General features: G+C 39.4%; 6 protein-coding genes across 8 annotated transcripts; all 6 read right to left on the bottom strand.

Moving 5' to 3' along the window:
- Positions 1–62: 62 nt before the first annotated feature.
- Positions 63–2,088, bottom strand: LOC122780176 (olfactory receptor 5B2-like). 2 transcript variants are annotated; one of them, XM_044043018.1, is made up of 2 exons: positions 1,440–2,088; positions 63–1,310 (listed from the first exon to the last, which is right to left on the bottom strand). In XM_044043018.1, the coding sequence occupies exon 2, from the start codon at positions 1,243–1,245 to the stop codon at positions 289–291; it is 957 nt and encodes a 318-aa protein (XP_043898953.1). In that variant the 5' UTR covers positions 1,246–1,310; positions 1,440–2,088; the 3' UTR covers positions 63–288. The 2 variants fall into 2 exon arrangements, with proteins under 2 accessions (XP_043898953.1, XP_043898952.1); XM_044043017.1 differs by having other exon boundaries at positions 1,491–2,088.
- A 663-nt stretch (positions 2,089–2,751) lies between these two features.
- Positions 2,752–4,086, bottom strand: LOC122780177 (olfactory receptor 24-like). The gene has a single exon (XM_044043019.1). It carries the CDS (start codon positions 3,719–3,721, stop codon positions 2,765–2,767), a length of 957 nt encoding a protein of 318 aa, XP_043898954.1. The 5' UTR covers positions 3,722–4,086; the 3' UTR covers positions 2,752–2,764.
- Positions 4,087–4,946: 860 nt separating this feature from the next.
- Positions 4,947–6,256, bottom strand: LOC122780173 (olfactory receptor 1M1-like). The gene is made up of 2 exons (XM_044043014.1): positions 6,217–6,256; positions 4,947–6,089 (listed from the first exon to the last, which is right to left on the bottom strand). The coding sequence occupies exon 2, from the start codon at positions 6,053–6,055 to the stop codon at positions 5,045–5,047; it is 1,011 nt and encodes a 336-aa protein (XP_043898949.1). The 5' UTR covers positions 6,056–6,089; positions 6,217–6,256; the 3' UTR covers positions 4,947–5,044.
- A 1,643-nt stretch (positions 6,257–7,899) lies between these two features.
- Positions 7,900–10,217, bottom strand: LOC122780174 (olfactory receptor 24-like). Of its 2 annotated transcripts, none has more exons than XM_044043016.1 (2): positions 9,426–10,217; positions 7,900–9,296 (listed from the first exon to the last, which is right to left on the bottom strand). In XM_044043016.1, the coding sequence occupies exon 2, from the start codon at positions 9,229–9,231 to the stop codon at positions 8,275–8,277; it is 957 nt and encodes a 318-aa protein (XP_043898951.1). In that variant the 5' UTR covers positions 9,232–9,296; positions 9,426–10,217; the 3' UTR covers positions 7,900–8,274. The 2 variants fall into 2 exon arrangements, with proteins under 2 accessions (XP_043898951.1, XP_043898950.1); XM_044043015.1 differs by having other exon boundaries at positions 9,477–10,217.
- A 77-nt stretch (positions 10,218–10,294) lies between these two features.
- Positions 10,295–10,540, bottom strand: LOC122780178 (cytochrome c oxidase assembly factor 4 homolog, mitochondrial). The gene has a single exon (XM_044043021.1). It carries the CDS (start codon positions 10,538–10,540, stop codon positions 10,295–10,297), a length of 246 nt encoding a protein of 81 aa, XP_043898956.1.
- An 11,489-nt stretch (positions 10,541–22,029) lies between these two features.
- On the bottom strand, positions 22,030–24,109 carry waif2 (Wnt-activated inhibitory factor 2). The gene has a single exon (XM_044042668.1). The coding sequence runs from the start codon at positions 23,971–23,973 to the stop codon at positions 22,798–22,800; it is 1,176 nt and encodes a 391-aa protein (XP_043898603.1). The 5' UTR covers positions 23,974–24,109; the 3' UTR covers positions 22,030–22,797.
- Positions 24,110–24,642: the final 533 nt, after the last annotated feature.

Here is a 24,642-nt window from a genome sequence, read left to right as displayed (position 1 = left end):
GGCTAGAGTCAGTTTACTTTTACTTTAAAATAAACTAAAACTAATAAATAAATTACATTTTTTTTATTCCACAGGGTGGAATAAAAAAGGAGCTAGTTGAAGGCTAGAGTAAACAGATAAGCAACAAAGGTGGCATCCCCAATTTTTTTTCGACTGTTGAGGGAAACAGTGTTATTGCTTGACAGAGAAGATAATGTTACATCATTTCTGTTCATGAAGACCAAACATAGGCAGAATAATAATAACATTGGCAACAACAAAAATCACAGAAGGACAAGTACATAGTTGTCAAGGGTTTGGGTTTTTCCGGACAAGTGCCAGGGCTCTGTTTCTGATCTCCTTTGTTTTTAAGGAATATACAATGGGATTAATGCAGGGGGGGAGGCAAGAGGCCAGAGACAGACTCAGCACACGCTGGTCTGGATCGATGCTTTTTATAAACAGTCCTATTAAGTAAATGCTGAATAAAGGAATATAAAACACAGCAACAAGAATCAAGTGTTCAATGCAAGTGGTGAGAGCTTTCATCCGACTGCCGACTGATTTCATCCTGAACACGGTCACAAGGATGCTGAGATAGGATAAAAAGATAAAAGTAAGGGGGCCCATTAGGTTTAAAATAGAAAGTGAAGCCACACTCCACTGTAAGGTGTAATCATTACATGCCAGTCTGAACACGGGTGCATAGTCACAAAAATAACTAAACACTCTGACAGAATTGCAAAAAGACAGTCGAGTCATGATTATCGTGCTGTACCCGAGCAATCCCAGATTATAACCCCAAATCACACTGACAATACCAAACATGATCGGCCGCGTGTTGAAAACACACTGACGCAGAGGAAAACATATTGCAATCAACCGGTCATAGGCCAGTATGGCAAGTGCATAAGATTCCATGGTGAGTGCAAAATAGTGGAAAAACATTTGTGCGAGACACAGGTTGAATGGAACAAAGTTGTCCTTCAGGAGGAAAGTCTTGATCATGCCAGGAATCGTGCTCGTGTTCAAGATTACGTCGATCACTGCAAGGTTGGCGACAGCCAGAAATTTTGGAGAGTGTAACCTCTGGTCAAAAGCAATAATGCACATCAATGAAATATTGAACACTACGGAAACAACATAGACGCCTCCGAGAAAGATTATATAGACACTGATGTTGGGGAAATTCAGAAATCCAATGATATAGAAACCTGGAGGATGAATGATGACAGACTCGTTTAAATCTGCCTTGTGTGAGGACATAGTTGATCTCCACAGAATGTTCTCCAGGTCAGCTTCTCAACCACAGCATGTAAAAACTCTCTAATCTGAACAAGGATGAGAACAATACATCACATTACCTTCTGTATTAGTCTTATAAATCATCTAAACATCATAAACAAGCTCATATAATCAGGTACTTTAACTATAACCACATCTTTCTCATCAGAACATACTATATTATGATGATCAAGTCCAATGCAGAGTTCATTTTACTTTGAGCACACCTGGTTTGTTGAAGATCATGACACTCCTTGTGACGCCAACACCAGCAGTTTCCACTGACTGTCTGACCTGCGCACACGGACAATATACCTTCTTCTCTTATCTCCAGAGATAAAATTAAAAGTGTAACAAATGTAAACAATAGTAATGAAGCTGTGTGACTGGAATGAAAGATCCACTGAGATTAAATTGTCCTCAAACCTTTTATGAAGATACAATACACCGATTGTTATTGTTGTGAAAGTTAACAGCACACAAAAGAGTGACATTTAAAGGTCATAGGTCCAAGATTATGTCTGTGGACGTTAATATAGCAGCCAACAACGACCTTGTAAGTAAAGGTAGAGTATATAGTTGAGTATTATGATGTCTTTGCTGAAGTAGAAATGTATGTGAGAGCACACTCGTCCCCTGCCCGTCCAGTCCATGGGCTACATATGATATGGGAAAGCTATGTAAGTATGTATAACTGCCACACAGCACTGGGATTAATAATGTGTTATTTTGTCACTTTAGTGTTTGAAAGACTTCATTTGGATTGAGCTGAGTGACACGACCTTATTGGCAGCAGTGGACCAGCTGCTCACACTGAATTTCTCAATGGCCTCCACTGTGGATGAGTGAGCGGTGAATAATAGTGAAACAAACTTCAGTTTCCTTTTGGAAAAAGGCCGTCTAACATTGAGCTAAAGCAGCAAAAATATTCTCAAGACTGAGCTGGTGAAGATTAAAAAAAAACAACAACCACGAACTGTCCCTTTAGTCTCCACAAGAGTTGGATCAACACAAACCACACTGGACATCACAACTGTAAAATAGTGCATATACTGTGGAGATAGTAATAGCCAACAATTAGATTTATTGGTGGTTATTGAGTGAGTTTTACATTGGGTTCATTCATAACAACTGTAACTGTAAGAACGTATGGGAAAATAAAAGACACGTTTAAACTGAACATGTTCTAACACATATGGACATACAGCATGTACCACAGTTATAGTTCTTGCATAAAGGAGGTGAACAGCTAAACTGAAATCCACAACTGTAAGTTGTAGTAATAAATCCCTGTTTCTATTATTACTATATATTGATTTATTTATAAATCAATCTCTTTATTTATAAATCACTCTCCTCATTGGGAAACCTTTTTTTTGTTTAAAGTATGAGCGAATCTGGCCTTAAAGTATTAATCGTGTATATATTGACATATGATATAAGGCATAATAATAATAACATTGGCAACAACAAAAATCACAGAAGGACAAGTACATAGTTGTCAAGGGTTTGGGTTTTTCCGGACAAGTGCCAGGGCTCTGTTTCTGATCTCCTTTGTTTTTAAGGAATATACAATGGGATTAATGCAGGGGGGGAGGCAAGAGGCCAGAGACAGACTCAGCACACGCTGGTCTGGATCGATGCTTTTTATAAACAGTCCTATTAAGTAAATGCTGAATAAAGGAATATAAAACACAGCGACAAGAATCAAGTGTTCAATGCAAGTGGTGAGAGCTTTCATCCGACTGCCCACTGATTTCATCCTGAACACGGTCACAAGGATGCTGAGATAGGATAAAAGAATAAAAGTAAGGGGGGCAATTAGGTGTAACATAGAAAGTGAAGCCACAGTCCACTGTAAGGTGTAATCATTACATGCCAGTCTGAACACGGGTGCATAGTCACAAAAATAACTGAACACTCTGACAGAATTGCAAAAAGACAGTCGAGTCATGATTATCGTGCTGTACCCGAGCAATCCCAGATTATAACCCCAAAAAACACTGACAATACCAAACATGATCGGCCGTGTGTTCAGCACACTCCGACGCAGAGGAAAACATATCGCAATCAACCGGTCATAGGCCAGTATGGCAAGTGCATAAGATTCCATCGCGAGTGCAAAATAGTGGAAAAACATTTGTGCGAGACACAGGTTGAATGAAACAAAGTTGTCCTTCAGGAGGAAAGTCTTGATCATGCCAGGAATCGTGCTCGTGTTCAAGATTACGTCGATCACTGCAAGGTTGGCGACAGCCAGAAATTTTGGAGAGTGTAACCTCTGGTCAAAAGCAATAATGCACATCAATGAAATATTGAACACTACGGAAACAACATAGACGCCTCCGAGAAAGATTATATAGACACTGATGTTGGGGAAATTCAGAAATCCAATGATATAGAAACCTGGAGGATGAATGATGACAGACTCGTTTAAATCTGCCTTGTGTGAGGACATAGTTGATCTCTACAGAATGTTCTCCAGGTCAGCTTCTCAACCACAGCATGTAAAAACAATACATCACATTACCTTCTGTATTAGTCTTATAAATCATCTAAACATCATAAACAAGCTCATATAATCAGGTACTTTAACTATAACCACATCTTTCTCATCAGAACATACTATATTATGATGATCAATCCAATGCAGAGTTCATTTTACTTTGAGCACACCTGGTTTGTTGAAGATCATGACACTCCTTGTGACGCCAACACCAGCAGTTTCCACTGACTGTCTGACCTGCGCACACGGACAATATACCTTCTTCTCTTATCTCCAGAGATAAAATTAAAAGTGTAACAAATGTAAACAATAGTAATGAAGCTGTATGACTGGAATGAAAGATCCACTGAGATTAAATTGTCCTCAAACCTATTATGAAGATACAATACACTGATTGTTATTGTTGTGAAAGTTAACAGCACACAAAAGAGTGATATTTAAAGGTCATAGGTCCAAGATTATATCTGTGGACGTTAATATAGCAGCCAACAACGACCTCCTCAAATAATCATTGACTGAGGTGCAGGAAAACTGCAGTCTCATGTGTCAGCTCCTGAAATATACACTGTGCTTACACTTTATTACAATTCCAGAGTCCTACTGTCTGTTAGAGTGATCATTCAGTAGTCATTCAAACTACATAAAGTTTATTTGATTGCATTTGAGAGCTTGTTTTATACATATTTGCAACTTATTATTATATATATATATATATATATATATATATATATATATTATTTTACTGCCATCTGTAATTGATTTGAATTTAAAATGAATAACCTGCATTAGAGACTTAATTGTTAGCCTTTTATTGTTGTATCAGTGAACACAAAACAGGGGCAGTTCAGTAAAATAGCTTTATGACCTGTATACCTTTGTTGTATAAAGAGATTCATTTTGATGGGATGATGCTTTATTTACAGTTATAAGACATTGGGTTCATTCATAACAACTATATCTGTAAGAACGTATGGGAAAATAAAAGACATGTTTAAACTGAACATGTTCTAACACATATGGACATACAGCATGTACCACAGTTATAGTTCTTGCATAAAGGAGGTGAACAGCTAAACTGACAGGTACACACATTAGTGAAATCCACATGCAACTGTAACTTAATCACATCAGGCTAAAATTATATATATATATATATATATATATATATATATATATATATATGTGTATAAAAGATTGTGGAGTTTGAACCACAGCATACGACGCGAGCAAATGATGACACACAGTTCATTCTCCCACGGGCACAAAGTTCCTTCATTATTGCTGTGATTTTTTCTTTGCCACCCTCCAAGAACTGCCTTTTTGTCGCACGTCAACTCTGTTTTTTCTGAACAGTGCCAGGGCTCTGTTCTTGATCTCCTGTGTTTTCAGGGAATACACGATGGGGTTAATGCAGGGAGGGAGGCAAGAGGCCAGAGACAGACTCAGCACACGCTGGTCGGGGTTAATGGCTCCCAGATAAAAGCCTATCATGAAAATGACAATGAGTGGAATGTAAAACACAGCGACAAGGATGACATGTTCAACACAAGTGGTCAAAGCCTTCATCCGACTGGCCAGTGACTTCATCCGAAACACGGTTACCAGAATGCTGACATAAGACAGAAAAATGAAAGAGAACGGTCCACCCAGGAGCAGGACACTGAGGACAGACGTCGCAGTCCACTGCAGTGTGTAATCATTGCAGGCGAGTCTAAACACGGGTGCATAGTCACAGAAGTAGCTGAAGACTTCAACTGATTTACAAAACGACAGTCGAGTCATGATACTAATTGTAAATGCTGTTATTCCCGTAGAGAAACACCAAGACAGGACAACGATACAAAACATGTTTCTCAGTGTGTTGATCGAGTTCTGACGCAGAGGGAAACATATCGCAATCAATCGGTCGTACGCAAGTACGGCGAGTGCATACGACTCCAACGTGGCAAAAGCGTAGTAGAAAAACATTTGTACCAAACACAGGTTGAACGGGATGAAATTGTCTTTGACGAGGAACACCTTGATCATGCTGGGGATGGTGCACGTGTTCAGGACCACGTCGATGACGGCGAGGTTGACCACGGCCAAGAACTTTGGAGTGTGCAAACAGTGATTAAAGACAATGATGGAGATCACCAACGTGTTAAACAGCACTGTGACGACATAGACAAAAGCCAGGAAGATGAAGTACACCCTGATGAACGGGTGCTTCTGAAATCCAATGATGTAGAAGCCGGGAGGATGAACGATGACGGAGTCGTTCAGAAAGTTCCTGAGAGAAGACATCGTTGAGCTCCAGGGGCCGCTGAAGTTATGGCCTCTGTGTGAAAAGGGGTTTTTCCATTAGTCCTCGACAACAGCTTTAAATCACATGTTGGATGAGCATATGAAATGTAGTAGTACATAAAATACATTCTCAGTAAGATCAACATCTGACTGTCCCATACCTGATGCTCTGTTGAGGGTCAACTGTTAAATCTCAGTCCATGTACAGTGGCAAAGTCAGACTGAGGGATTATATACCTTTTTTAATTGATCTCCAGGGGTGAAAAGTTACTCTGACACACAAAGTAATTCAGCAAAAGCCTACTCATTATAATTTGGACCTTAACTCACTGCACTTCTCTCATCTTTAGAATACATATCCAGTTATTGTCCTCAATGAAGAATAAATGTTCTGTTAAAAACACAAAATAAAAACATACAGTAACATTGATCAGAGGAGATAAAGCATTGAATCAACAATTTACACTTTCTTTTCTTAAGTAATGGATGTGAAAATACATATTTATGATTTATTTTTACATAAATTCGATATCAAAAGCAAACATTGCACATGGAACCAGTCCCATGCTGAACTTTCTCAGCTGCAAACACAGGTCAGTCGTCCTGGTGGTGGCACAGCAGCAACCATCTTCCTTTTTGAAAATCCTCAGTCTATCAGTGTGTTTTAATTAAAACTGTAAAACTAATTCTCCTCACATTTTGGCTCAATTGACACCAAATGTGCGACAGTCGAAAGTGTACGACTGTATGTAACAATGTTGTAAAGATAAATGTAACCATTTTAACTGAATAAGTCTTTTTTTTACTGTCAGTAAAAAAGTATGTGTCTTCAGAATTTTATCTGACAGCTGATATACAACACTGAGTCACAGTGTGAAGCCTTTCATGGTACACTCAGTGGGACAGTGACAAACCTTTTGGTGTCTGAGGTGACAAATTTCACTCTAATAAGATGCAGAATGCACGTTGTTCTCTTCATTCTTCTGCAAAAAAACAGGAGCTACAAGAACACATGACTCCACAACTGCATGTTTTTGTAATGTTTTTATTTCATGTACTTGTCATGTCTGGGTCACTAGATTGGGATTATGGGACCTCTGCATGCTCATGGTTTTCATTTAGTTCTTGTCACATGTTCCTATTGTGCACCAAACTGTCTGTCTTGATGAACGTATACGAGGGCAGTGTACCGTGCATACCTGGGCCCAATTACAGTAAAGTAAAGTGTACAGTAATACACTTTTAATTATTCAATCATCTTTTTAAACGACAGTAGAGCAACACATAAGTTAATCTATGACGGAGAGGTTGATTTTTCCCCCCTTTATATCTGAGGGGGGAATCATTTCAATCAATTTCATTCAATCACTACTTCATTTATTTTTTGCTCATTTATTAGTTTATTAGATTTATAAGTTTAGTTTTTTATATGAATTTTTACTTTAAATTGGCTTTATTTATTATATTTTATAATTATTTCTTTTTCTACAAGGTAATTTAACATAGTAATGAATCATTTATTTATTTTATTATTATATATTCATTCATTTATAAATCTACCTCTGGTATTTCCTCATTGGGAAACCTTTTTTTTATTATTATTGTTAAATTATGAATGATTCTGGCCTTAATGTATTAATCGTGTATATATTGAAGTGTGTCACATTGCCTGTGTGATTGTGTGTGGGGTTATAGTGCTTTTTATTTAAATTGAATTGGAGCACTTTGTGTTACATTTCATTTGTGAATGAAAATACAACTAAAATCAAAGATTTATTTGCACATATTACAGTTGAACTACAGAATGCAAAACCCTCAGGTGAACACAATTACCAGACCTTATGTTTCATTGTTGTCATGTTTTATTTCAGGGAGGGATACGCAACCATCCACCCGTCAAATGTACAAGTATACAATTACATTCATATACATCCAAGTATATACTTTATACACAGTCATCTATCCTTTTAATATCACTTCACAATCGTGGCGAGTTGAAGCCAATCCGATATGACATAGGGCAAAGGGCAAGATGCTCCGTGATTTGTTTTATGCCAAGACTGAAGTGTGACTAAAACACAAAGACACACCCATGAAAAGTTTCAGAAGTGACTTTCACTGCTCAGAAAGCCTGGTTGTTCAGCAGTTAGATGGGGAAAACAGAGGCAGAATAATAACAACATTGGCAACAACAAAAATCACCAAAGGACAAGAAGTTGTCAAGGGTTTGGATTTTTCCCGACGAGTGCCAGGGCTCTGTTTCTGATCTCCTTTGTTTTCAAGGAATATACAATGGGATTAATGCAGGGGGGGAGGCAAGAGGCCAGAGACAGACTCAGCACACGCTGGTCTGGATCGATGCTTTTTATAAACAGTCCTAGAAAGTAAATGCTCATTATAGGGATATAAAACACAGCAACAAGAATCAAGTGCTCAATGCAAGTGGTGAGCGCTTTCATCCGACTGCCCACTGATTTCATCCTGAACACGGTCACAAGGATGCTGAGATAGGATAAAAGAATAAAAGTAAGGGGGCCGATTAGGATTAAAATAGAAAGTGAAGCCATCTTCCACTGTAAGGTGTAATCATTACATGCCAGTCTGAACACGGGTGCATAGTCACAAAAATAACTAAACACTCTGACAGAATTGCAAAAAGACAGTCGAGTCATGATTATTGTGCTGTACGCGAGCAATCCCAGATGATAACCCCAAAAAACACAGACAATACCAAACATGATCGGCAGCGTGTTGAAAACACACTGACGCAGAGGAAAACATATGGCAATCAACCGGTCATAGGCCAGTATGGCAAGTGCACAAGATTCCATCGATAGTGCAAAATAGTGGAAAAACATTTGTGCGAGACACAGGTTGAATGGAACAAAGTTGTCCTTCAGGAGGAAAGTCTTGATCATGCCAGGAATCGTGCTCGTGTTCAAGATTACGTCGATCACTGCAAGGTTAGCGACAGCCAGAAATTTTGGAGAGTGTAACCTCTGGTCAAAAGCAATAATGCACATCAATGAAATATTGAACACTACGGAAACAACATAGACGCCTCCTAGAAAGATTATATAGACACTGATGTTGGGGAAATTCAGAAATCCAATGATATAGAAACCTGGAGGATGAATGATGACAGACTCGTTTAAATCTGCCTTGTGTGAGGACATAGTTGATCTCCACAGAATGTTCTCCAGGTCAGCTTCTCAACCACAGCATGTAAAAACTCTCTAATCTGAACAAGGATGAGAACAATACATCACATTACCTTCTGTATTAGTCTTATAAATCATCTAAACATCATAAACAAGCTCATATAATCAGGTACTTTAACAATAACCACATCTTTCTCATCAGAACATACTATATTATGATGATCAAGTCCAATGCAGAGTTCATTTTACTTTGAGCACACCTGGTTTGTTGAAGATCATGACACTCCTTGTGACACCAACACCAGCAGTTTCCACTGACTGTCTCACCTGCAAACGTGGAAAATATACCTTCTTCCCTTATCTCCAGAGATAAAATTAAAAGTGTAACAAATGTAAACAATAGTAATGAAGCTGTGTGACTGGAATGAAAGATCCACTGAGATTAAATTGTCAAACCTATTATGAAGATACTGTACAAAGCACTGAACATTATTGTTGTGAAAGTTAACAGCACACAAAAGAGTGACATTTAAAGGTCACAGCTCCGAGATTATGTCTGTGGACGTTAATATAGCATGCAACAACTACCTATGTGAAGCTAGAGTATATTGTTCAGTATTATGATGTCTTTGATAAAGTAGAAATATATGTGAGAGCACACTTGTCCCCTGGTATGGTATGTGTTATATTGTGACTTTAGTGTTTGAAACCCTTCTTTTGGATTTAGATAAGTGACACAAACTTATTGGCAGCAGTGGACCAGCAGCTCACACTGAATTTCTGAAAGACACTAAATCTCATCCAAGTCCAAGAAAGACATCACTTAATATTATAAAACACTGAATTACAAATTCAGGATTTAGAACCAGTTGTTTTATTGATAAACAAAAATAAATATATTTTTTAGTGACCAATGATGTACAATAAACAATATTTCCTTATGCCAAAATACAATGTGAATGTGACATTAGTCTGTGAAGAACTCACATTTCATAATAGCCAGCTCTCTACTTTCATCACAAATTATTGGGTATAACTGGGTGCAGTCTTCAACCACATCAGGTAGTGTTTGGTGAATTCAGCTGGCTGTGGGCTTGGTGGACTGCTGAGTCATCAGGTGTTCTTTGCGGGCTTTTTGGAAATCCATCATGCAGTCTTTGAAAGTCCTGACCTGGCTCTGGCAAGCTCGCCAGTCCTGGTGTTCAGCCATGCACTCTTGTACGGCATAATGTAGCTCTGCACAGCCGGTCCGTGATATCATCTGTTCGACGGGGTCATCCTCATCGTCATTGCGGCTGCGATCGTGGGGTGAAGGGGTTGACATCCTGTGCACAGCGTTGACTCAGACAGTCTGTAGAGGGAAAACATGAGAAGAAGTAAATATATATATATATATATATATATATATACATACTTCTTATACGTACGTATATATACATATATATATATGTATATATACATATATATATATACATATATATATATATAAAAACATGTAAGAATTGAGTTTAAGTATCAATCACACAAACTTGAAGCTAGTATGGAAAGCCATAATCGTAAGACAGGATACTCACTACTGATATCTGTGATGCCATTGTTATTAGTCAGAACTACAGTTGCACGCATATCTATAATGACAAACCCCACATACACATGAACGGCAAATGAAGTTTGAATCTCACTCGTAAAAACACAATTACTGATCTGCAATTGTAGTTATGACGTCACATAACTGCAATTATAATACATACTAGTCACAATAAAATTCCGACTACAAAATGACGTCACAGATATATGTAATGGTAATTCCAGATCGTCATAAGATAGTCATTCACCGAGCCTTCGCTTTATAGGTCTCTTACTAAAGGTTAAACTTAAAACAACAGTACATGTTAGAGGTCCAGGTTGCTGTTTTGTCCTTTCTGTTGTCCTCACCTCTTTATTCTGTTTCCCCCTCTCTTATCGACTCTGTTTCGCACAGTTTTGTCGTTTTCTGCTCGACTTTGGAATCTTCCGTCTGCGCTACACGGGGGACACGTTAGAGGCGAGGACCAAAGCGCAGCAGTGAAATAGTTCCGACTACCATACATCAGTTCCGCTTGCATAAGCAGTAGCATTTATTTTGACGACGACATTTTGTTCCGTGTTTCCCAACCGTTTAAAATTCAAACAGGACAAACCATCACGACTCATTTCACAGTATACATAGGGACAACAACACCAAAAGAGTACATCACTTTTCTGGCTATTTGAGTGCAATTTCTGTAACACATACTTCTGTTTTGAATAGCACCATTTCCAAGAGATGTATGTTTGTTAATATATCACAATTGCGTGTAATACATGTACACACGGATTTACATCATTGCATTTAGGCAGAGTCAAGAGGGCAGCTATGGAAAAATCTGCAAATTACAGCATTTACCAACCCCAAACTAACTAACCAAAACAAACAACAACTACACATTAGTTAAAATGTATTATCTAAAATAGCATGGACTTCATATTGTGAAGCACAGAAGTGGACAAATGACAAATAGATCTTGACTTGTAACATACCGTATAAATGAGGCATCAATGATCAGTCTATATCAACCAAAATAATCTATAATCACATGATTTTTGAAAAATTCCCCATCAGACACTCCAAAGCTGTCAGTAATTTCGGTGCATACTTTGAATTATTTTTAAATTATAAATAATCACTACTCTTGAGAAATTACATTTACATACAAAAACCCATTCATATAATGAAGATTAATGAATAGGGCCACACAGTGTCCCACATGTCCAAAAACACACAGAGGTTAATTGGAACATTCTAAATAGCCAGTAAGTTTGAGTGAATGATTTATTGTCTCTATATTTTGGCCCTGCGATGGACTGGTGACCTGTCCAGGGTGTATCCGGCCTTTTGCCCTATGTCAGCTGGCATTGGCACCAACAGCCTTGTGACACTCATATTGAGGACAAAGCAGTTGGCAATGGATGGATAGATGGAATAACGGAGATAATAAAGAATTGACAACTCACAAAGAGGCCTAATATATATTTGTAGATGGACTATTGCTCTCTGGTCAGAAAACCTGTGGTCTATCTAGTTTTGTTTTTTCCTCCAGAGCTGCACACTTTGTAGCTGAACAACTTTCCACAGTGCACTCACAGTTTCCACAAATGGCTCGTCTGTTGCATAATGTTCCCTGAAGATGCATTTGAAAGAGACACTGGGACAAAACAACATGATTAAAGTGAGGTTAATTTGTGTTGCCATCACCAGAGATTTTGGGTTAATGACCTTGTCTTTAACAAGCAATCCGTTTTTTACTACTGTACATAAACATCAGGCTAATTAGCACCAACGAGGAGCAAAAATAATTAAAAACTTGGAGTTGTGGTTGTTTGTGAGGCTGCCATTGACTTCAAATTACTCCTGCTTCCAAAGAGTCACGAGGGAAAGGAGTTCAGAAGTTTCCGAGATGTTCTCAAACTTCCCTTTGTGGGCGTTAAATGAGATGTTTAAGCTCTGACATATTGGTTTGCATTTTACAAAATGTCGAGTATAAAATTATTATGAGAGATGAATTTCAGAGTAATAAAAATATTGGCATGTATGGAGTGACTTGATAGCACAATAGGACTCCGACAGTGAATCGTATTCCCCGAGGAAGATTTTATCCTTGAAACAGGACATAGTGACCCCAGACAAAGGGATTCTCTGCTGCCACTTGGACTCCCGGGAACACTGCTAATGAGCCCTATTTGTGGTGTCATTACCAAAAGGATGTGGGTTAATGACCTTGCCTGTAACAAACAAACCTTTTACTGTTCAGACTTAAGCCTAATTAATCTCATCTGCATCCATTAGGAGATACTGTGCTCCTGCAATTAAAACTGGAGCGTAATGGTAAGGGTGTAACTGATACTAACGAGTCATTAGTGTTCTTAAAGTAAACCCAGTAATTGTCTAATAGTCACTTCTTCTCCGAAGGGCTGCGATCACAGCTCCTGCCTCCTCCTAATGCCCTTTCTAAAGTCATTTTCTGTAATTAGTGGGCTAAGTGTGACAAACAGTGGGCTTAAATTGCCATTAAACATGTGTGTGTTTTTACTTGCTGAGTATGCATTAAATGAATTGGAGACTTCAGCTAATACGACGCCCAGAAGTTATGTTTGTACAGTGGCAGAAAATGGCTTACACTGAAAATGAAAAGCTTCACTTTGGCAGTGCTGTGAGATTACATAAATACAACCGCAAAATAAAGGTTTATATGTGTACGTATAACACATTTTCAGTTACATTTAGGGCACATTTTGGCAGAAACTTTATCGTGTCTTCATACATTTGTGTTTAAATATTGTTGGGACTTTGAAAAGGGGAAATTATTATTATTGTTATTATTATATAAATGGCGATTCATGAGAAGAGAGCTGAAGTTTTTAAGACAAACATAGGTTTATAATATTTTGCAATAATTCATACTCTCTCGCAATTTTGAAAACCACCTCACCCAAACGTAACATCCTGAATTCCTTTCATAATACTTTGCTACAATGTGTTTATACGTCAAGGGGATTATATTTAGCATTTAAAGTGATAGATAGATAGATAATAGACCTTCATTTACTGCTACTACATTTATTGTTATTAAATGTTAATATAATAATAATGCCTTTACATGCTGGGTTTTTTGGCAAAGATTGAACTGAACCTTATAATAACAATAATGATGATGAACTTATTTTTGTAACATTTATTTAATGAATAAAGTAACACAATGTTTAGCCGGTAATCAAGAAAGAAGAATCCTAGTTTCCAAATATTTTGCTCCAGTTTGAGGATATGGATGGATGGATGGATGGATGGATGGATGGATGGATAGAATTCATACTCTGGCATCTTTAAATTACATAATTTTGCCCCATCTGGCCGAGGCAGATGTTCCACACTTGGAGTCTGGCTCTGTCAGATATTTCTTCCTGTTAAAAGAGTTTCTTTCTCTCCACTGACGTCTAGTACTTGCTTATTTTGTGAACTGCTGGGTTTCTTCACTCTCTCTATAATATTATAATGTCTCTGGAGAAGTTCTATCCTTAACAAAGTCTATTTTCTTACCATATCTTATTTGAAATTATAAGTTTAGTAGCATGAAAAGACACATTTATGAGCAAGTGCAACATTAAGCGTTCGGGTCATTAGTGGAATGTTTGTCTAAAAATGTACAGTATCATCTCGTTGACACGTTGATGTTCCCACCAACCCCCCTCCACTTCTGATGATCAAGGGAAGAGATTAATTATGGTTCAACAGTAAAAGGATTTGTTTGTTTATACACAACATCATCAAACACCGTTCCCCAGTGACGGCCACCACAACTGGGACTCATTTGCGGAACTCTCCCGGGTCGTTGTGTTTTCAGAACAGTGGAACAACTCGAGGGGGGGGGGGCTGAAGGTCAAACACATTCATGGCTGTAACTCAAATTACATACATTTATTATGACACAGTCAAAAATCAATGTTCATGGGGATAAAATGATGATGATGTGATGACATTTATATGTCCAAGGAAGGTCAGGAAGTGAGTTAGAGATCATGATGTATATTTTCCACAACTTGATGGACAGACAGGGGTAGTTGGACGGTAAATTATAAAGGGAAGCTCACGATTGTGTCACACAAGACCAATTCATTCCTGACATAATTAACGTCTGTATTGTACAATGAGGCCAGCCTATTTTTAAACGAACGCAAATTGACCGTGGCCAAATTGTAATATGGAGCAGAAGCAAACTTATGACCCCAGGTTGGGCAAATGCAACGCAGAGAAAACCTCTTAAGTAAGTCTGCAACCTGCGGCTCTAGAGCCACAAAAGTCAAAGCCATAGAAGTGTTTTAATATTGTGTGCATCACATCCAATGTCTGCGTCAAGTGTGATGTTGAAAACCGACCCAAACTGGACAAAACATGTGTTTAAAACAACATCCTGTCCATCTTTGATCAACATATTTACAGGCAACTACATAAAATCCAAATATTGCTTTATTAATTTCAAAGTGGGTTACTGTTAATGTAACAATGGAAGGACAAGGTCTACATAATTCTTTGTTTTATTTCTCCACTTTATAAAAGGTTGGCTATAAACAGCAATGACATGTCAACGGTTTTACTTTTGTAGTGCTTAATGCAACAAACTATCATTGTTTTGTATATAGTATATCTGTATATAAAACCTATATGAGATATTATCATAATTTTTACGAGTCAAATGGGTTTTTGTGGCTCCAGATTTGTTTTATTTTGAGTGGAGAGGGGAATCAGAGAAGGCAAAGCAGGTTATTCCCTTCATCCTCAAGAACATTTGTCAATTACAGTCTATATTTAATGATTAGCTCAGGAGACTGCAATAGCTCAGTTTAAATTAAACAAAAGAGTGCCAATAGCTGTCGATGTGGTGGAGTAACAGTTTTATCCAAAATCTAAAACTTTTTGTGTTTCTTTTATAGAGAGAGAGAACATTTGAAGTTGCTTCTTCCGTTGCCACTAACATTGTCAGTGATTCATGGTTGAGGAGGGACACTCCCCGCGGCACATTTCTCTCATCCTGACATTGATTTATGATTATTTTCACTCCAAGGGCATCAGAAGTTAAAACACTCGAGTCTACAGTGAGCTGGTGCCAAATTAAGACGTGGAACTTTAACTATGATTAAACTTTCTCCTGCACAGCTGTCGCACCAGTTCCTCTAAACGCATCACTTGCTTTACTTTGCTTTGGGGTGATTATAATGTGGTGCTGCTGTGTAAATAGTAAGAGGAGGAGACGATTATCAAAGCATCAGCAAAAGACATAACAACAACACGGTTGGTTAAAAACTGGGGTAAGTGAATAGATTGTGATGAAATGGAGCTTGACATGCTGTCAAAACATTTGTTTTGTAGAGACACAGCCACAGCAGGACGGTCGTTTATGCATACGATGAAGGCCAAGAAGGATGCACAAATGTGCAATTGTGCACATTAACAGCTCTTGTTGCGCATTAGTGCTGGGTCCATGTGCAAACACAATGTTTCTGATGACAGAAGTGGTCTCATTGTGCAGAAATTCAAGTTGGCTCTGGACTGTGCTCGAATATTGACGGACAGCTTGTCAGAACAGATGTTTTTTCTCTCCGAGGTCTGATGTGATGACTCGTCAGACGATCGGCGGCTTGAAGGGCAGCATGAAATATTAAAAGTGCTGAGTCAGCTGTTGCTGAATGGAAAAGCTGCCCTCACAAACAAATAACATGCTCAGACTCACTGGCAGCTAATTAGCAGCGCCGCGGTAGACATTGGCCGTGTGATTGATGTGAATTACATTTAATGAGCGCTTAGCACTTGTAATTTAGATGAGTAATTGTTATTAGCCGTCTAAATGCTTCAGTAATAAAAAGGGGAAAAACTGTAATAAACTATACAGAGCTAAACTCTTAACTGAAGTCAAGGTGGTGCCCTGTTCATTTAGGTAATGAGTAAATGAGTCGATTTTGTTTAGAGAAACAAGCACTTGAATGTTGTGTTTTTTTACTGATTAAATTATTATTACTCATATCATACCATACAGTAAATGTGCTGACATGCTCGCATCACTAACTCCTAATTCATTTAATGATTCTTTCAGTAATTGATGGAGGGATTTGCACTTGTACTTGTCCTTGACGAGGCATTGTAGCCAATAAAAGCATAATTAAAAAAACTCTCAGCACTGAGTACCCAGTATTATGGGAAACACTGAGTAAAACTACTATGGGTGAGGCTTTTTAAGATATAACAACACTCGCAAACACCTGCAGTTTGCCATAGTAGAGACAAAGGCAGCAGTTCCATCTTTAGGAGGTAAAAATGTGCCAAAAAATGTACAAAGTAAGACAGCGGGCGACAGATTCAATACACCACAGTATTTGTTTTGCTACGTTCAGAGATGACAAGATTAATTTAAAAAGTGGATGGATGATGAGGGAATAGGTCACTGTCAACATGAACTGCAAGACTACAGCTGTCGACTTGGATCACAGCTTTGTTTCAAGCCCATCCAAGAAGTCTCTAAGGCAATATTTGTCCTCTGATAGTTAGATTTTGATAACTGCCGTGGTGATTTTTATTTGTGTCTTTTAGTAATTATTCTGTACAGCACTTTGGTCCACTGTGGTTGTTTTAAAGTGCTTTACAAATAAAGTTGGATTGGTTTGGACACTTGGATCATATCCTGTACAGCAGCATCCCCTTGTGTAATACTATTCTGGAGTCAAGTTTATTATCATACAGTATATTTAGGTACAGGCTGATTAGGTACATATATACAGTATGTATTATGTGTAATAATAATATTAACGTGTACATTTTAGGTTAACGTCTTCTTTATATTCTTCTTACCTGTGGTTCCTACTTGACCGTGTTCAGAGGGGGAAACCTATTGAAGGTGACTGTGGAAGTTGAAATAAAATTGGATGTATAGGAACTGTCCATGTTGATGGATGCTACACCATCCTGAAATTAGGGTTACAATTGTTTCCCAAATCATTGAACCAAAAATGTGCACATGGTGTCCTCACAAATTAATATGTGAAATGCAAAAAAAAATTGCTATTTTCTCCTACAGTGCTGGATGTTACAAGGTCAGAGATGCTAGAATGTCAGAATAAGCGCTGACTATTTCTTCTTAGAAACACACAGGCAGGTTGGTTGGTGGACTTAATTATAATTAATTAAGTATAGATCAGATACAGCTGTGCAGCTCCTGGTCAAATCCCCATGGCCTTTGTGCGAAGAGGCCACATTTTCCAACTTTAGTGCATTGGTTCCCATGATTTGTAATGCAGATAGAAATATTGACTAGGGAGTGCATGTCGTAGCTGTCTTCCATTCAATTGACCTCTTGTAAAGAAGTGAGCTCCCGACTTTGCTGCAGGTCAGGAGTTGTTTGGAGACTGAAGGACCAACAGTTTATAACAAAGGAAACGTCTTGAAACGTATCAGGACAAGGGAGTGTGGCAGTGGGAAGATGTGTGAATGTTTACTTTAAAAGAAAAAGAATAATTTAGTACTTAAAATCTGTATTTTGTTGTGTTATTTTCGGTTAAAAAAATGGTTTAAGGCTTCTTTAATTGTCCTGCTGTACAATTAATTGAGGTAAATTTGGATGTAACAGGAAGAGGAGCAACCAAACCATAACTGTAGTGTTTTGGGGCTTGTTTGTTTGTGATGGCTTTTGTGGAATAAACTGCTAATTTTACGTCAGTCTCGCCTTCCTTGGATGAATCAAGTCAGAATCTTCACGTCCTGAAACAGTGGCAAGGAAGCTACCTTTTTAAAGTTTTAAGTTGCCACTACAATAATCCTTCCTGTTGTGGTCATTAGAAGGTACACCGGTGTTCAGTCCATTGTGAGCACAGTACAAAGGAAAGCAAAAAGGATGCATCAAACGATTCGTATTCATATGTGTTGTGTCCGCTGTTGACCATTTTCTATCATATGAAGAGCTGCTGTCTCCTTCTATCCAAAAACAATTTCAGTTTATGATGACTCAGACCTGCAATAAATGTCAAACTGCCGTGGCAGCGTGGTCAAGATTTGTGTTTCAAAGTGAAGAATATGTATAATTTGAGTGAAAAAAAAAACCCTTTATGTGCGATGAGGGAGAATTCACTCCATAGTTTTCTTCATATTGAGAGATAATCTTTGAACCCTCTACATACATTACTGTTCCCCTCTCGACACTAAAGACAGATTTGACTCTTAACTTCCTCTTGCCCCTTTTCCTCTCTCACAATGCCAGACACTCTCCGTTTTCTTTAGACAGCGGGAGCGACACATCCCACGATCGATAACCAGAGATCAGTGGACCGCAAACTTCATCTCTATAAGTCACATCCTAAAAAAAATGCAGCTTCCTGCGACACCAATTCCATCTGGGTGTAGGCCATCAACATTTATTTACATAATGACATTTGTGACCACACCCGTGGTGGCTTCATTGCAACCCCAGCCTACAACACCAAGGGAACCATAACTATTCAATCAGAGGTTGATGGACTGTGTGACATTATCTGCCAAGACAGCACATCAGGGCAAACGTGTCCCTGTGGAGGAAAGATGGAAACCTTTTAAAAAAAAAAGTGATTTTAAAGTACATATGGTCAAATGTGATTGAATTCTTCCATAGCAGCAGCTGTTAAACATTAGATGTAATATTTTGCCCATTGGTTTGAGAGAATCCTTCTGGGATTTGGTTTCCCAGACTTTCATATATAGAGCAGGAGGATGAGTCATCGTTTTGAATGAGGCAAGGACAGCGGGTGCCTGAATTAAAGAACTCTAATGAATCTTTTCTCTGCTCTCCTTTTACTTTATCTCTCTCTTTCTCTTCTTTTTAGGCCATCCTTCCATTTTGCTGGGCTCAGCTTAAACCCGGTCCTTGATTCTTTACAAAGTCACTCAGCTGAATAAAGTCATTTACCTGGATGAAGAAGAGGGAGAGGGGGCAATTGAAAATGGCAGAGAGAGGAAGAAAAATGTGGAAACTAGGGAATGGGGCAATGGAGTTGAATCCCGAGTGCTTTGAAAGTCAAATTCAGTTGTTTTGACCAACAACAGAACATTGTCTCCTTTGTGATTCATTTCTTTGCATCCCAAATCAAATTGAAAAAGCCAGTATTTGATGAGACACAGAGGAGATTTTACATTTACAACAAGTACAGTCATTTTATCTGACTCATGTCAACTTGACCCTCTCTTAAGCACATGAGGGAAGGAATTACATCCATCTTTTTGTTTGTATAGTAGAGATCCCTCCGTGTCATGCTCCGCCCTCCTCTGCTGCACTCGTCTCTGCATGCAATCAGTTCACCTGCGGCGGGAGCACACCTGCTACCAATCTAATCATCAAGCACTCCTACTTATGTCCCGGTTCTCCAGTCACTCATCGCCAGACTGTTACAGGCCTCTGCGTGGTAAACGTCACGGCTCGCTCTCTTGAAGACTTCCCAGTTTTCCAGTGTTTAGTAATTTGCTTGTTTCTCTGCTCTTGTTAACTCCTGTGGCACCACGTTTGCAGCATCTGTAAAAGCCCTTACCTGTTAAATGTTTAAAGGGTTGATTCTAAAGCTACAAAAGACTACAAATGATTTTTATTTTAAAGTGATAATACCCTACTTCTTATAATCCTTGGCAGGCTGTACACTGAGAGGTGTAATGCTGTCCTCCACGGTTCAAAGTTCTTAATCACAGCTCGTCAAACGCAGCACAAAGTTCCCCATCGCAACTCCCCTGATTCTGCTTAATTCTTCTTCAAATAATAATGATAATTTCCGTCAGGCTGCACACTGAGGCTGCAATGCTGCCCTCCGCACTTCAAAGTTCTCCAACACAGTTTAAAGTTCTCCCCCATTCTCTTTTATCCTCGTCCTCGTTCCGTGGAGCTCCTCTTATCTCTTATTCAATTTCTGAATGTCACACACTGTACCTTTTAGACATGATGTATTATTTGAACATTTAAAGTGTGATCGTGATAAAGAAGGAGGAGACAAAATGTGATATTTAACCAGTGGTGTTTCTGTGGCTCTGCTGAAGTATGTATTCACCTTTAAGGCGTTTCAGAACAGCATAGTTTGGAAATCAATCCTCAAAAAACCCCACCTCTTTTTTTAATATCTTACTGTGTACAGTGTTTATATTTATCACAACAAGTAACATCAGTTTTGTGATATTCAGTGATTAAATGAGACAAAAATGCATTATGGACACATGATTACGTGTACATCATTTATTTAAAATAAGCAAATAAACTTCTTGGACTGGCGACCTGTATTGGGTCTTACCCCGCCTTTCGGCATACAGTATGTCGGCTACATGGGACGAATGAATGAATGAATGAATGAATGAATGAATGATTGTTGCTCACTGGCATAGTGTGTCATGTGTTAATATTTCTCCGTCACATACATTTGGGTTGTACTTCAATCTCTCGCCGTCTCTCATACACACACACACTACACAAAGGGAAGTTTCTGATGCATATTTTGATCTTTTATGTATCTCCTATAAATGTGTATAAGTCCCTGCTGTGTAGAAGTTAATGCTGTTTTGACACTGGGTTAATCTGGGTTAATCATACATGATATACAGACATCTTTCATCACCACACATTTTGTCTCATTGACTCTTGATTATTGTTTGTTGTTTGAATGGGAGCAAATCACAATCAAGGATTTTGGTTAACACCTGCTTCCACCACTGCTGGAAAGAAGACAGGCAAACATTCAGTGGTTGATGAAACAAAAGTCTGTCTATTCTTTACCTTTCTTTTGAAGATATCACACACACACACACACACTTCCCACACTTTCCCTTTTCAGTTTCCATGTTTGACGTTGGATCCTGACATTTCTTGCGATCATAACTCAGGTCACTTAGTTACTGTAACATGATCAAAGAGCTCTGGGCCAAAGAGAGACACTGTACTCGTGGGTCAATAATCAATCCCCAGGGTTTATTATCGTAATTATGGGCCTGATGAGATTTATACCACTGGTCTCTGCTGCTCTTCCGGAGAGAGATTTATTTATTTATTTACAGAGGGCGATGATGTGACATCCTGTCGAAAACTGCACACACTAACGAACTCTCTTCCCTCTTCTCACAATTTCATTTTTTAAATACAACATGGAACCATTTCCTGTCTGGCACAGCACTGCATGAAGTTAACATTCCCTGACAGTGAAGATGAAATGCACTTATAAGTGAAGAACACTGCTAACTCACCACTTTTTTATTTGACCTTTTATTAATGTTTTGGTCGGTGTCATGTCTACAACAATCACACGCATGGTCAGAGTTTGTCTCGTCCTCTTTTGTCCTCTTTAATGACAGAAAACAAACTCTTTTCCAGGGATGAAAATCTGTTCTTTGCCGTATACACTACCTCTGTAAAGATTATCAATAGAAAAAAACACTTATTTTCCCTGAATGAAGCCTATTGTACTGTTTATATGGGCTGCAGTTTGTCGTAATAATAATAATAATACCACTGATTTATTCCATCTTTTCATATCAGATATATACATGGACTCTATATTTGTCTCTTATAATAAATAAGATAAATAATTCTAAGTTAAGCTGCTGCTGAGTTAACATGATGCATTAAATACAATACAATACATCTATGTACAAACGATTAAAATGAAAAAAAAGTAACACACAAATTAACTAAGTTTGGACAAAGTTAAGTTTGTTGAAGGTGTAATTTGACATAACTTGTCAACTTTAGTTAGAATGAACTTAATTGACTTGTGTGTTCCTGAAGTTTATCCAAACATTCAACAAGGACATACTGCTTAAAGGTTAAAGTGTTCATTTGTACAAGATGAACACGTTATGGGCTCTTAACTGTCTTTGGCTCTTGTTCCAGAGAGAGAGAGAGACAGAGAGATATGACACTTGCAGTTCATGGACCAGCTGCTCAAAATGAACTGGTTTTTAAAAAACACTTAAAGACAACTTTGTCCCCTCCAGAGTGCAGTACTTAGGCCTCAGGTTACTGCACATCAAACAGCCACGTTGGCCAGTCTCGGGTCTGAGTCCTGCTCATAGCGGTAATGATACACCTCCATCTGGTCCCTGCACGCCTCTCTGATGTTGTTGAGCCACCGCTTGATGCCTCCCCGGTTGAGATAGAGCACCATCAGGAACACCACCCCGATCAGAGCCAGCACAATGCCGAGGAACACGTAAGACACTGTCTCCAGGTTCTCGGTCCCACAGTCCACGTCCTCTCCTTGGAGCATCTCCACTGGAGTCCCCCTCTTGGCCTCTGGCTCGCTGCACAGGAGATGCTTTGCATCTGGGCACTGGGACGAGTTCTTCAACCAGTAGTAGAGCGCGTCCAGTCCACAGCTGCACCGAAACGGGTTCAAGGACAAGTAGACCCTCAGGCGCTTTTGCTGGTACAGATTTGTTATATTTTCCCTCCCGATGGTCTCTATGGAGTTATTTACCAGCACTAACGCGTGGAGATTATAGATATCTAACGCCCTGAGGGGAATAGACATCAGTCTGTTTCCCGCCAACTCCAGTCTGTGCAGGTTGCTCAAACTTTGAGTGCTGAGGGCAGCAGACAGCTGCGTCGTGGCCACAGGTAACACTGAGTCGTTGAGATAAAGAGAGCGCAGCTCAGGTAATCCGTGGAAAGCTCTGGCTGAGATAGTCTCCAGCCGATTGTGGCTCAGATCCAGCAAATGCAACCGGGGCAGCCCCAGGAACGCGTAAGGCTCAATAACCTGTATCCCGTTATAGGACAGTAAGAGTGTCGTTACTTCCAAGTCCGTGCCGTTGGTCATGAACGCGCCGCGCTGTAAAGTTGAGATGTTTCTCCCCGTGATTACTAACGTGGACGTCCACTCCGGTATGTCTCCCGGGACCTCCGTGTCCTCCCCCTCACGGCAGGTCACCGTCCCCGAGTTTCTGGCACAGACGCAGGACGACAGGCAGACATCATCCGTCCTGACAGGCGACAACAGCAGACACGCCACTGCGGCGCAGTAACACAAACACCACCGGCTCCAAGTCACGAAGAAAACGCGCTCCGAATAGTTATTGGCACTGTGAAATATCCACATCTTCCTCCTCATTTTAGTCTCAGAGCATGTGCGCCCGGCTCCCGACCACACGCCTCTCGGGTCTGTAAAGTCAAAATCAAACCGGCATCGGTTACTTAGAACCATCAGAACGCACGGACGCACCGCGCGCTGTCATCACGGCGCTCTGCGTCTCCGTTTGGACACAAAGGGTGAGTTTCCCTTTTGGGGATGTTTACGCATCCGGGCGGTGAGACAACAGCCGAGTGTGGCTGCGTGGAGAGCTGCTGACCTGCGCTCCGGGACCGTGGGTGGTATTTCTGACGCCTGTCTCTCTCTCTCTCTCCCTGTCTGTCCCTCTCTCTCTCTCACACACACACACGCACGCACAGAGAGAGAACGAGAGAGCGAGAGATAGCTGCAGTGCACGTAGCCTACTTTCAGTTCACCCTAATTAATGAACATTTTATTATATATTTTTTAACCCATTTTTAAAGAAGAATGCATGTATAGTTCAGAGGTGTTGAGGTAATAGTGAAGCCATTCCCCCTCTACAGTTTGAACACAAATAACATAATTCATCATGACTATAGGATCATGTAACTCCACGAGAGTCGGGTGTTTCCTTCCCATAATTGCAGCTTTAATTTGCAGCCTGCGACGTTTGCTGTAAATCATTCCTTGTAATTGCATGCGGGCAAATGTTGATTGGGTTTGGGGGGGGGCTTGTTCAGCGCTTTCCAATTGATCCCTTTTCCAAAGCATGAGTGTTTGCTTCATGTCCACAGTTGGCCTCTTCCAACTCAGAGGTTTACA

Source organism: Solea senegalensis, linkage group LG13, assembly GCF_019176455.1.
Source record: "Solea senegalensis isolate Sse05_10M linkage group LG13, IFAPA_SoseM_1, whole genome shotgun sequence".
NCBI lineage: Eukaryota > Metazoa > Chordata > Actinopteri > Pleuronectiformes > Soleidae > Solea > Solea senegalensis.
Note: the sequence above shows the minus strand (reverse complement) of the source record. Positions and strands in the feature narration are given on the sequence as shown.